General features: G+C 46.0%; 1 protein-coding gene across 1 annotated transcript; it reads left to right on the top strand.

The window, feature by feature from the left end:
• Positions 1 to 7,667: 7,667 nt before the first annotated feature.
• LOC147087784 (putative G protein-coupled receptor 139) lies at positions 7,668 to 9,483 on the top strand. Its single transcript, XM_085977835.1, has one exon. It carries the CDS (start codon positions 7,683 to 7,685, stop codon positions 8,514 to 8,516), a length of 834 nt encoding a protein of 277 aa, XP_085833961.1. The 5' UTR covers positions 7,668 to 7,682; the 3' UTR covers positions 8,517 to 9,483.
• The last annotated feature ends 3,846 nt before the right edge of the window (positions 9,484 to 13,329 follow it).

The following is a 13,329-nucleotide window of genomic DNA, read 5'->3' on the forward strand; positions in this document are numbered from 1 at the left end:
TGGACCAGTGTTCTGGCGAGTCGTATAATTAGGGTAGTAGCGAGGGCTTTAAACTAAATATTGGGGGCATGGGATCAAATTAGGGAAGATGTTGTAATTTAAAGATTAGAGACAAGGCAATAGAAAAAGATATTAACGTGGAAAATGTTAAACAGACAGTGACAGGAATTATAGAGAGTACACAGCTAAGAGTAAATCAACAGATAAGGCTAGAGGTTACAAAAGTAATATAAAGACAAAACTAAAGGCACTGCATCTGAACGGAATTAGCATGCGAAACAAAGCAGATGAACTGAAAGCGCAAATAGAAATAAATAAATCTGATTTGATAGCCATTACAGAAACATGGCTGCAGGGTTATGTAGATTGGGACCTGAATATTGAAGTGTACATGATATTTAGGAAGGCCAGGAAGGTGGTAAAAGTTGGAAGGGTGGATCTGTTAATTAATGATGGTATTAGCACTATAGAGAGTGATGACTTAAGTTCAGGAAACCAGGATGTAGAAGCGGTTTGGGTAGAGATGAGAACTGATAAACGCAAGAAGTCACTTGTGGGAGTGGTATACCGGCCAGCTAACAGTAACCATATGGTAGGATGGAGTATAAAGGAAGAAATAATGGGAGCTTCTCAGAAGGGTTCAGCAATAATCAGGGGATTTTAAACTGCATATAGACTGGAAAAATCAGACGGGCAAAGTTGGCACCGATGAAGAGTTCTTGGAATGTTTGCTGGATAGTTTCTTACAAAATCACGTTCTGGAGCCAACCAGAGAGCAGGCTAAATTAGACCTGGTGTTCTGCAAGGAGATAGTATTAATCAATGACCTCATAGCGAAGGCGCCCCTAGGTAGCAGCGATCATAATATGATTGAATTTTACAATCAGTTTGACAGAGAGAAGAGTGGGTCCAAGACTTGTAATTTAAGCTTACATAAGGACATTTAAGAGTGCATGAAAGCAGAGCTAGTTAAAGTGAACTGGCAAATTAGGTTAAGTGATAGATCAATAGAGTTGTAGTGGCAGACAATTAAGGGGATGTTTCAAAATACACACAATATATGCAATCGAACGAGAAAGGAAAATATCAAGGGGAGGAACCACCATCCGTGGTTAACTCAAAATTTTAAGACAATATTAAACTTAAAGAAAAAGCTGAAACTTGCACAAAGATGGGTGGCAGGATTGGACAGAATGTAAAAAACTGCAAAGAATGACTAAAAGATTAATAAGGAGAGAAAAATTAGTGTACGAGTGAAAGCCAGCTAGAAATATAAAAACAGATAGTAGAAGTTTTTATAGATATTTATAAAAGAAAAGATTTAACAAAGTTAGCATTGGTCCTATAAAAAGTGAGACTGGGGAATTAATAATGGATAATAAGGAGATGGCTGTTGAATTGAACAGGTATTTTGCATCGGTCTCCACTATAGCGGATACAACTAAAATCCCAGAAATAGCTGAAATCAGGAAATGGAAGGGAGGGAGGAAATCAAGATAATTATAATCACCAGGGAAGTGGTACTGAGCAAATTGTTGGAGATGCGGTCTATCAAGTCCGCGGGCCTGATTGACTTCATCCTAGGGACTTAAAAGAAGTGGCTAGTGAGATAGTTGATGCGTTGCGTTTAATTTTTTTAATTTCCCTAGATTCGGGGAAGGTTCCTTTAGATTGGGAAATAGCGAATGTAACTTTATTCAAAATGGAAGGGAGACTGAAAGCAAGAAACTACAGGCCAGCTAGCTTACCATCTGTCATAGGAAAGATGTTAGCAACGATTATTAAAGGTGTTGTAGCAGGGCACTTCGAAAAGTTCAAAGTAATCAGGCATAGTCAACATGGTTTTGTGCAAGGGAAATCATGTTTAACAAATTTATTGGAGTTGTTTGAGGAAGTAACATGTGCTGTGGATAAAGGGGAAACTGTGGATGTACTCTCCTTAGATTTCCAGAAGGCATTTGTTAAGGTGCCACATCAAAGGTTATTGCAGAAAAGAAAAGCTCATATTGTAGGGGGTAACATATTGGCATGGATACAAGATTGGCTAGCTAACTGGAAACAGCGAGTAGGCATAAATGGGTCATTTTCTGATTGGCAAGATGTAATGAGTGGTGTGCCACAGGGATCAGTGCTGGGCTTCAACATTGTACATTTGTATAAATGACTTGGATGAAGGGACCGATCGTATTGTTGCTAAATTTGCGAATGCCACAAAGTTAGGTATGACGATACATTGTGAAGAGGACATTAGAAGGCCATAAAGGGATATAGATAGGATAAGTGAGAGGGCAAAGACCTGGCAAATGGAGCATAATGTGGGAAAATGTGAAGTTGTTCATTTTGGCAGGAAGAATAAAAAAGAAGCATAATATCTAAATGGTGAGAGATTTCAGAGCTCTGAGATGCAGAGGGATTTGGATGTCCTAGTCCATGAAGCGCAACAGGTGCAGCAAGTAATTAGGCAAGCTAATAGAATGTTATAATTTATTGCGAGGGCAGCACGGTGGCATAGTGGTTAGCACTGTTGCCTCACAGCGCCAGAGACCCGGGTTCGACTCCGGCCTCGGGTGACTGTCTGTGTGGAGTTTGCACATTCTCCCCGTGTTTGCGTGGGTTTTCTCCGGGTGCTCCGGTTTCCTCCCACAGTCCAAAGATGTGCGGGTTAGGATGATTGGCTATGATAAAAATTGACCCTTAGTGTTAGGGGGATTAAATACGTGGGGTTATTGGGATAGGGTGGGATATGTATTGGTGCAGGGGTTACGGGGATCGGGTGGGATATGTGTCGGTGCAGGCTCGATGGGCCGAAATGGCCTCTATCTGCACTGTGAGGTTTCTGTGATTCTGTGAATTGAATACAAAAGTAGGGAGGTTATGCTACAGTTACACAGGGCATTGGTGAGACCACACCTGGAGGACTGTGTACAGTATTGGTCTCCTTATTTAAGGAAGGATATAAATGCGTTGGAAGCAGTTCAGAGAAGGTTTGCTAGACCAAAACCTGGAATGGGCGGGTTGTCTTATGAGAAAAGTTTGTGCAGTCTTCGCTTGTATCCGATGGAGTTCAGAAAAGTAAGAGGTGACTTGATTGAAACATATACGATCCTGAGGGGTCTGGACAGGGTGGATGTGGCGAGGGTGTTTCCTCTTCTGCGAGAATCTAGAACTAGGGGTCACTATTTAAAAATAAGGGGTCACCCATTTAAGATGGAAATGAGGAGAAATGTTTTCTCTCAAAGGGCGGTGGATGCAGAGTCTTTGAATATTTTTAAGGCAGAGGTAGATAGATTCTCGGTTAGCAAGGGGGCGAAAGGTTATCGGGGGTGTGCGGGAATGTGGACTAATCGGATGAGCCATCATCTTATTTAATGGCGCAGCAGGTTCGAAGGGCCGAGTGGCCGACTCCTGCTCCTAAATCCTATGTTCGAAATTGATGGCGAAAGAGAATATTTTTGCTTTTGGGTAAAGATGTTTTAAAAATGCGTATGAAGTGAAATGCATTGATATTGAGCTGCAAGAACAGAAACAGGTTTAAATACTTCTCTTACACTAAGAGTAGTTACTGTAAGCACTTCAGTTGTTTTAGTGCTGAATATTCCCCTTCCCCCAACACGTTCCTGTAAGCCTGTGGGTCATGAGTGCTGAATTTCATTATCTGTCTACTAGTCAGGATGAATATTAGGCTGTGGTTTTTGATTATTGCACTTCGGAAACTGATTAATGTTTGACAGATCAGTTCTTATCTATGATTCAGAGGGCTAGAAATTCATCATAGCCTAGGAATGAGCTGTAGCATTAGAAAAGTTGGAGAATTAGTGTCAGGCGCTAATGCTTTAGCGAGCATGCAACATTCATGCACAATGCTCAAATAAATGATTGGAAATCTATTTCAAGTTTTTAACCACAAGCTCATTGGCGTTACACTCAAAGGGTGGACCAATATCAGTAGCACTCTAATCACAAGTCATGATTGCCGCAGGCTTTTTCTTGTTCTGGAAGGGAAGGATCATTGATGCTGCAGAACTTCATTCTCAGCATGGCTGGCTGTGCAGCTGCCTCAGCAAGCTTCAGCAGGTCACGGAAAAGGAGCTGGAGGACTAAAGCAGCTGTAGTCATTGCAGATCCATGCCCCAGGGAGAGTGCCTGCAGATTCTGCGATTAAACATTGGAGGCATTGGTGTTCGCTGTGGAGAGATGGATGGCGGTGCACTACCCAGCAAGTGGCAGAAGGCCCTCGCCAGAAGCCTTCTGCACCATGGGTAGGGAAGTAGCGCAGCACGTCTTGGGCAGAACTGTCATCCCCTGGATCCGCACAAAGTGCAGGAAGAAATTTAGCGACTTCACTTGGGTGGACAGGGTGAGTGAATGCTTTTACAAATCTATGTACCGCCATCTGAACCAATCTTCACACTCCACGAAAAGCACCACACCCGCAGCACTCAACCACCAACAAAATATATCTACCAACACTCACAGCCACATCTCACACCTTGCACACAAAGACACCTATACACCGATGGCAAGCACATCAGCCAATCACATTGTTCCACAATCACTCACACACTTTCCTTTCCTTTCCTTCCTTTCCAAGGTCGTTCAGAACAGGAGGGGGCAGTAGCACGCATGCGGTGTCCAAGTCGACACCTAACCACTGTCTGCACTAGAGAAACGAGTGCTGCAGATTATTGGGCGCCAGGTGGCGGATGCCGTGGCCACCGGCGACGTTGACCCCCTTGGGTACAACAACGGTATATTCTATCCTAATCCTTCTTCCAACATCCCTCTTCCCCCTCACGCCACAAGCCAATCACACATTCCCCCTAATCAGACTGTATGCATGCATTTCTCCCCTTCTGTCCCCTCCCCTCACCTTAGCATGACTCTTGTGCCAGTAAGATTTAAAGTAATGAGCAAGCAGCTGAGCAGCCTGTCCCTGAGGGCACTATACAGAGCGAGGTGGAAGAAGAGGAGGAGGAAGAACACACCGAGTCATTGCCTCTCTCTCCCTTAGGCACCAGCTCAGACACTGGCACTACTCCTTCTTTACAGGCTAGTATAGTCGCCGGATCTGCAGAAGGGAAGGCACCGGTGATGGGTGGGCTGCAGCAAGGCAAGGGGGAAAGGGTAGCTCGGGGCCCATCTCCCAGGAGGGCGAGTTCGACTGGGAGTTCGGCTGCACAGGACTCAGATCAGGACCTCGATGGTGAGGCTGCTAGAAGAATGGTGATGGGCATGCACAGGGAGATGATAGGTGCAATAGCAAGGTTGCCCGAAATCACATTGGCAATGATAAGGAGCATGGAGGAGTCCGCCCACAAACCTGCACAATGCTTTGCACACACCTTGTATCCCATCATTTCCAGTCTGCAAGGAATGGTAGATTCCCAGAGAGACCTTGAGTCCCAGACCCGAAGACGCCTGTGAATGGCAAGCTGGCAGCTTCCATTGCAGCACAGGCAGAAGTGACACAACGTTTAGTGCTGTAATGCAGTGTTTTCTTGGTGGTATCCAAACTCAGACAGGTGCCATGCAGTCTCAGCTCTGACAGCTGCCATCGTGGCTGAGTCTATCACTGTCGACCAGAGCTTTCACGATACCTCAGCAGGTCAACAATCTGTGTTCCAACAGATTTCTTGGGATGATGTGGTGCTGCCCCGGGAGAGTGTCAGTGCATCAGTGGAGCAGGAACCTGCTGTCTTCTCCAGAATCACAGCATTCCTGCTCCCACAAATGCCACTAAGCCTTTGCCTGTCATCCAGCCAGCCCAGACAACTGCCGCCCGTGCTGAGGTGGTGCAGTCTCTAGCTGGCCCTTCCAGGCCCAGAGCTGGTTGAGTCGCTCTTCAAGACCATCTTAAGTATCCCGCAGGGAAACTCAGCAGCCTTCCACCTGTCCTGCTGCAGCCACTAGGTCAAAACATCGTAGGAGCACTGGCGTGGGCAAAAACACAGTAACGAGAAGCACCCAGCGACTGCACAGGCGTGAATAGTTAATTCATTTTTATTAAGCATGTGTTCACTGATTATTCATAAATTTATTCATTAACTTTTGATCCTTGAGTGGTGTCTCTCACTTCTTCTTTGCGCTGTGATATGGCCTGAAGTAAAGATGGTAATGTGGTGAGCAATGGAGATCTGTGGTATACTTCATTCGTATGTCAGTTATTTGAGTTGGTCACGGACCGCCCTTCTGGAAGGCTGATAGAGTGGATGTCTCCTCCCTCTCTCCTGTTGCTCCTCCTCCTCGTCTACCTCCTCGTGGTCCTCATCCTCCTCTTCCTCCTCGAACTCCTCCTCCACATCCTCCTCACCCTCTTCCTCCTCCTGAGGTGCTTCCGTAATCCCAGGTGGCAAGGGCTGGGCTCCCAAGTTGTGGCGCATGCAGCAAACATCAGGAAATGTGACACCCGCTCCAGCAAATACTGGAGGGCTCCTCCCGATCGGTCAAGGCAGTGGAACTGTTGCATCAGCATGCAGATGGTCGGCTCGATAATGTTCCTGGTGGCAGCATGGCGCTCATTATATGACTGCTGGGCAGGGGCGTTGGGTCTGCAGAGGGGAGTCATGAACCAGATGGAGAGCAGGTAGCCCTTGTCTCTGACCAGCTAGCCGTGAGCTTGATGTGGTGGCTGGAAGAGTGCGGGCACACCAGTCTTGGGCAGGATGAAGGCTGGTGCGTATATCTGAGGTCCACCCACCATTCTCTGCCAGATTCCCTGGCCACTGGAACCTTCTCCTCTTTTACAGATTTTCCGTCCTTGCCTCCCCCTCTGTTATTCTGCTACAGCCATTTATTCCTGATCTGGTCCAATCTTTTATTTCTTTAATTGTCCTATCTCCCTTGACCAATTATCCATTTTATTCCTGGATCACTTCTGCCCTCCACCCGAGCATAGACCTCTCAATTGTTCTTTCCTCCCCTCCCCTACTTTTCTCTGGCTCTATCATTGCTTTAAAACTGTTAATATCTAATATGCTTCAGTTCTGATGAAAGATAGTCGAACTTAAATGTTAACACTGTTTCTCTCTCCACAGATGATGCCTGACTTGATGTGTGTCCACATCATTATCTGTATTTATCAGAGTTACAGCATTCTTAATATTGTGCTTTTGATATCGACCAGGCGGGTTCGGTAGGCAGGTTATAGTTTTGTCGTTGACAGCTTCCCTGCATGAAGTCAGCGGGATTGGCCAGCTTTGGTTTCAGTCGGGGGGGGAGGAATCTGGAGAAGATCGCAGGACCAAGTCCATGGCCCTGAGATGCTGGGTGGCCGAACCTGGGTTTTTTTACGATCCCCCGGCCCCGGGGGGTGATGGCTGTCCAATACCAGGGTGTGATCTGATCCCCGAACACGGGAAGGGTTCTGCAAATCCGGGGGCAGTCCAATCACGAGCCAGGATGGTGGTCCGATTTATCTGTTAAACTCGGAAGCAGGTGGTCTGGAGGCGGGCTGTGGTCGGATGGAGATTTAAACCTGATAATCTCTGACCCGACTAAAAAACAACCCGTTCTTGGTTATAAAATACGGCCCATATTCTCTGGGCCCAGATACGGAGAATGTTTGATCAGTAGTTTGCATTCTCTTTTCCCTGCTCTTTTTTTCAGTTAATTTAGTGGCGATTGTGATCCTGTCCCGGGGAAAGTGTGGGCTCTCCACCTGCACCACACGCTATCTGGTGGCGATGGCAGCGGCAGATCTACTGGTCATCATCACTGAGGTCATACTGAACCAGATCAATTGGTATTATTTCCCAATGTGTTTCCTGGACATCACTCCTGTGTGTAGTGTTCGCACTGTCCTGGTCGGTGCAGCCACAGACTGTTCTGTCTGGTTCACCGTCACCTTCACCTTCGATCGATTTGTGGCCATTTGTTGCCAGAATCTGAAAACAAAATATTGCACTGAGAAAACTGCGACTGTGGTTCTGGCAACAACCTGCATTCTGCTCTGTTTAAAAAACGTTCCCTTCTACTTTATATTTAAACCAGGAGAGATAATCGACAATGTGCCATGGTACTGTTACGTAAAACCTGGCTATTATTCTGAGCCCGGTTGGGTCGAATATGACTGGCTTGACACAATTTTAACTCCATTGCTCCCATTCGCTTTCATTTTGTTGCTCAACGCTCTGACAGTCAGACACATTTTAGTGGCCAGTCGAGTCCGTAAGGTACTGAGGGGTGAGAGCAAGGGAGAGAATCGCAGTGACCCAGAGATGGAGAGCAGAAGGAAGTCTGTGATTTTACTCTTCACCATATCTGGCAGCTTCATACTTCTGTGGTCGGTATATGTAATATATTTCATATACTATTACATTAGAGGTGTAGATTCCAATTATCACAATGATTCTATATCTATCTTTAATGAAGTCGGATATATGCTGCAGAATTTAAGTTGCTGCACAAACACATTTATTTATGGGGTGACCCAGTCCAAGTTCAGAGAGCAGTTGAAGAGTGCGGGGAAATATCCGGTTGCCTCAATTATTCAATTAATTAAGAAGCAGAACAACTGAGCGCAGCCCAGATTCGGGTCCCAGTGTTTCCAGCCCATAAATCTAATACTTACCCCAGAATGCCATCAACTGTATTACATCAGGAATCGCTGGTGATCTGAAAATAGAACCATCGGCGGGGCAAGCACTTTTTTTTAGAACGCAGCAACATTTCTGACTGAGAGTTCTCACCTTGTCTTTCGGGACAGGACCACTAGCTTTTTGCATATTTAGTGCATCATTTCACTTGCAGCTTCCAGAGTAAGAGCAACGTCAATAGGAAGGCAGGCAGAGCTGAGCGGTAGTTCTGGTGCTTATATTAAAAGATTAAGCAGCACTGAAACCGGATATTCGGCCCAACTAGTCTGTGCTGCTTATTGTGCTCCTCACGAGATTCCTTCCATTGGGTCCACCTCATCTCAGCCTCTCAGCAAAAACATCTTACATTTATACAGCGTCTTTAACGGAGTAAAAGATCCCAAGGTGCTTCACAGGAGGTTACAGAACAAAGGTGCGGTAGAGAGCCAGTAATGTATAGGGGTGGATCCCAGAGCTTAGTGCCGAAGATTGACAGCTGCAGTTTGTTGGCAGCAATAAGTGTAAGAAGTAGATTCCCGTCCCTGAACTGTCACAGAACTTCCTGCTCCTACATCGATTTGCAATGTATTGACAGAAAGTTGTTTTTGTTGTATCTGTTGGGGGATCTGTAACAGCAAATTTTAGCCAACCAATGAGAACAACCTTCAATTTATTTTACATGTTGTTATTTAATGTGTACTGAATTTTTTTTTGCTGTTCATATTCCACACTTCTGGTAAGTAATTTTCAGCCTCTGATCTCACTCTGTACTCCGGGCAGTCACTGAGTGGATAACTAGTGCCTGGCCCTGCTGTATTCTAACAGTAATGTGGTATTACTTTGTTCTTTTTGTCCAAGTTACTTTGTGAGTTTTGAAGAATTAAGAATAAAGATTATTGATTTGATTTGATTTGACATGAAATTGGTCATTTTCTTCTGAACTATTGATAGCTAGGAAAGTAAATGTTTTATTGTAAAAAAAAGTTGGAAATATCAATTTATTTACTGCCTGTCACAAACTTGGAACGTCCCAAAGTGGTTTTGCAGCCTCGGGTCAGGAGTCACACGCGGCACACATTGGGCGTGGGGCTGGAGCCGGAATCCGTGTTCAAAAAGCACCAATCACTGACATGATTGTGGCGTCATCCACCACAGGGCAAAAGGCAACAGCTGGCGGCCAAGTTTGTATCACCTATAGACGGCCAGGTTTGTGTTAACAACAGCCGGCATCTTTGTGTCACCTGCAGACGACCGTTTCTCTGTGACCTGCAGGCGACCGTGTTTCTGTCACCTACAGAAAGCCAAATTTGTGTCACTTACAGATGGTTATATTTGTGTAAGCTACAAACAGCCATGTTTCTGTGACCTGCAGACCGCTATGTGTAAGACACGTGCAGAGGTCTTGGTTGTATGACCTACAGACGGCCATGTTTGTGTCATCTACAAACGGCCATGTTTGTGTTACCTACAGACGGCCAGATTTGTGCCACCTACAGACGGTCATATATTTGTGTCACATACTGATGGCCATGTTTATGTCTCCTACAGACGGCCATGTTTGTGTCACCTACAGACGGTCATATATTTGTGTCACATACTGATGGCCATGTTTATGCCTCCTACAGACGGCCAAGTTTGTGTCACCTACAGACGACCATATTTGTGTCACCTACAGACGGCCATGTTTATGTCACCTACAGACAGCCAGGTTTTTGTCAGCTACAGATTGACATCTTTGCGTCACATACAAACTGTTTCCCTCACCTACTGACAACAATGCCTGTGTCACCAGCAGCTGGCCATGATTTTATCAGCTACAGACGGCCATGATTGTGTCATCAATTTCCGGCCATGTTTGTTTCTCCTACAGACGGCCATATTTGAATCACCTAGTGATGGCCATGTTTGTGTCACCTACAGACGGCCATGTTTGTGTCATCTATAGACTGCCATGTTTATGTCACCTACAGATGGCCATATTTGAATCTCCTACAGGCGGCCATGTTTGTGGCATCTACATACGGGCTTCTTTGTATCACCTGCAGACTGCCATGTTTGTGTCACCTACGGCCAGCCTTGTTTCTATCGCCTACTAACAACCATGTTAATGTCACCTACAGAATGGCATGTTTGTATCACCTACAGACGGCCATGTTTGTGTCACCTACTGACGGCCATGTTTGTGTCACCTACAGACGGCCTTGCTTGTGTCACTTACGAATGGCCATGTTTGCATCACCTACAGATGGCCATGTTTGTGTCATCTACAGACTGCATTTTTGAATCACCTACGAAAACAATGTTTGTGCCACCTACAGAAGGCCATGTTTGTGTCACCTACAGACGGACATGTTTGATTCGCCTACTAAATCAATGCTTGTGTCACCTACAGATGGCCATGTTTGTGTCATCTGCAGACGGACATGTTTGTGTCATCTACAGACGGACATGTTTGTGCCATCTACAGACTGCCATGTTTGTGTCACCTATAAACGGCCATGTTTGTGACATTTACAGACAGCCATGTTTGTATCACGTACAGCCGGCCATGTTTTTGTCACCTACAGACGGCCATGTTTGAATCACCTACAGACAGCCATGTTGGTATCACCTACCGACGGCTGTGTTTGCGTCACCTACAGACGGCCATGTTTGTATCACCTACAGATGGCCCTTTTTGAATCACCTACAAACGGACATTAATGTCTCACATACTGCCAGCCGTATTTGTCTCACCTACTGACAACCACGATTGTGTCATCTACAGACGGTCATATTTGTGTCACCTACAGACGGCCATGTTTGTGTCACCTACTGACAGCCATGTGTGTGTCACCTACAGACGGCGGTGTTTGTGCCACCTACAGACGGCAAAGATTGTGTCATATAGAGCCGGCCATGTTTGTGTCACCTACAGACGGCCATGTTTGAATCACCTACAGACGGCCCTGATTGTGTCACCTGCAGATGGCCATTGTGTATCACCTACTAAAACAATGTTTGTGTCACCTACAGAAGCCCATGTTTGTGTCACCTACTGACAGCCATGTTTTTATCAATTACAGATAGCTGTGTTTGTGTCAGCAACAGACTGCCATGTTTGTGTCACCTACAGATGGCCATGTTTGTGTCACCTACAGACGGCCATGTTTGTGTCACCTACAGACGGCCATGTTTGTGGCACCTGCTGACGGCCATGTTTGTGTCGCCTACAGATGGCCTTGTTTGTGTCACTTACGAATGGCCATGTTTGTATCACCTACAGACTGCTATGTTTGTGTGACATACAGACTGCCATGCTTGCGTCACCTACATAAGGCCATGTTAATATCACCGAAGCCCGCCATGTTGATGTCACCTAGAAACAGCCATGTTTGTGTCACCTCAAGGCGGCCTTGATAGTGCCACCTACAGATGGCCAATTTTGCATCACATACAGTCTGTCATTTTGTGTCATCTTCAGACGGCCATGCTGGTGTCACCTAGGGATGGCCATGTTTGTGTAAGCTACAGACGGCCATGTATGTTTCACCTGGAGCCGACCATGATTGTGACAGCTACAGACGGCCATGTTTTAGTCACCTACGGACAGCCCTGTTTGCGTCAGCTACAGACTGTCAGGTTTGTGTCACTTACAGACAGCTTGGTTTGTGTCAGCTACAAATGGCCCTGTTTGCGTCACCGACAGACGGCCATCACAGTGTCACCTACAGCCGGCGAATTTTGTGTCAGCGACAGAGGGCTGTGTTTGCATCACCTACAGATGGCCGCATTTGTTTCACCTAATGACAGCCATGTTTGCGTCACCTACAGGCGGCCAGGATTGTGTCACCTACAGACGGCCATGTTTGTATCAGCAACAGACGGCCGTGTTTGTGTCACCTACAGATGACTGTGCTTTTATCACCGACTGACAACCATGTTTGTGACACACTCAGGCAGCTGTGTTTGTGTATCCTACAGATGGCGATGTTTGTGTCATCTACAGACGGCCATGTTTGTGTCACCTGCAGACGGCCATGTTTGTGTCATCTACAGATGCCCATGTTTGTGTCACCTACAGACGGCAATGTTTGCCTCACCTAATGACAACCATATTTGTGTCACCAACAGATGGCTGTGTTTGTTTCACCTACAGACGGCGATGTTTGTGTCACCAACAGGTGGCCATGTTTGTGTTACATACAGACGGCCATGATTGTGTCGCCTACATACGGCCATGTTGGTGTCACTTACATACGGCCATGTTTGAAACACCTACAGACGGCCATGATTGTGTCACCTACAGACGGCCATGTTTGTATCACCTACAGACGGCCATGATTGTGTCACCTACAGACGGCCATGTTTGAATCAACTACAGACAGCCATGTTTGTGTCACTTACATACGGCCATGTTTGTATCACCTACAGACGGCCATGATTGTGTCACCTACAGATGGCCATGTTTGTATCACCTACAGACGGCCATGTTTGTGTCACCTACATACGGCCATGTTTGATTCACCTACAGACGGCCATGATTGTGTCACCTACAGACGGCCATGTTTGTATCACCTACTAAAACAATGTTTGTGTCACCTACAGAAGGCCAGGTTTGTGTCACCTACTGACAGCCATGTTTGTATCAATTACAGATAGCTGTGCTTGTGTCAGCAACAGACTGCCATGTTTGTGTCACCTACTGATGGCCATGTTTGTGTCACCAACAGATGGCCTTGTTTGTGTCACTTACGAATGGCCATGTTTGTATCAC

This window comes from Somniosus microcephalus, unplaced genomic scaffold (genome assembly GCF_052327205.1).
Source record: "Somniosus microcephalus isolate GS21.2 unplaced genomic scaffold, FLI_Smic_1.0 unresolved_chr5, whole genome shotgun sequence".
Lineage (NCBI taxonomy): Eukaryota > Metazoa > Chordata > Chondrichthyes > Squaliformes > Somniosidae > Somniosus > Somniosus microcephalus.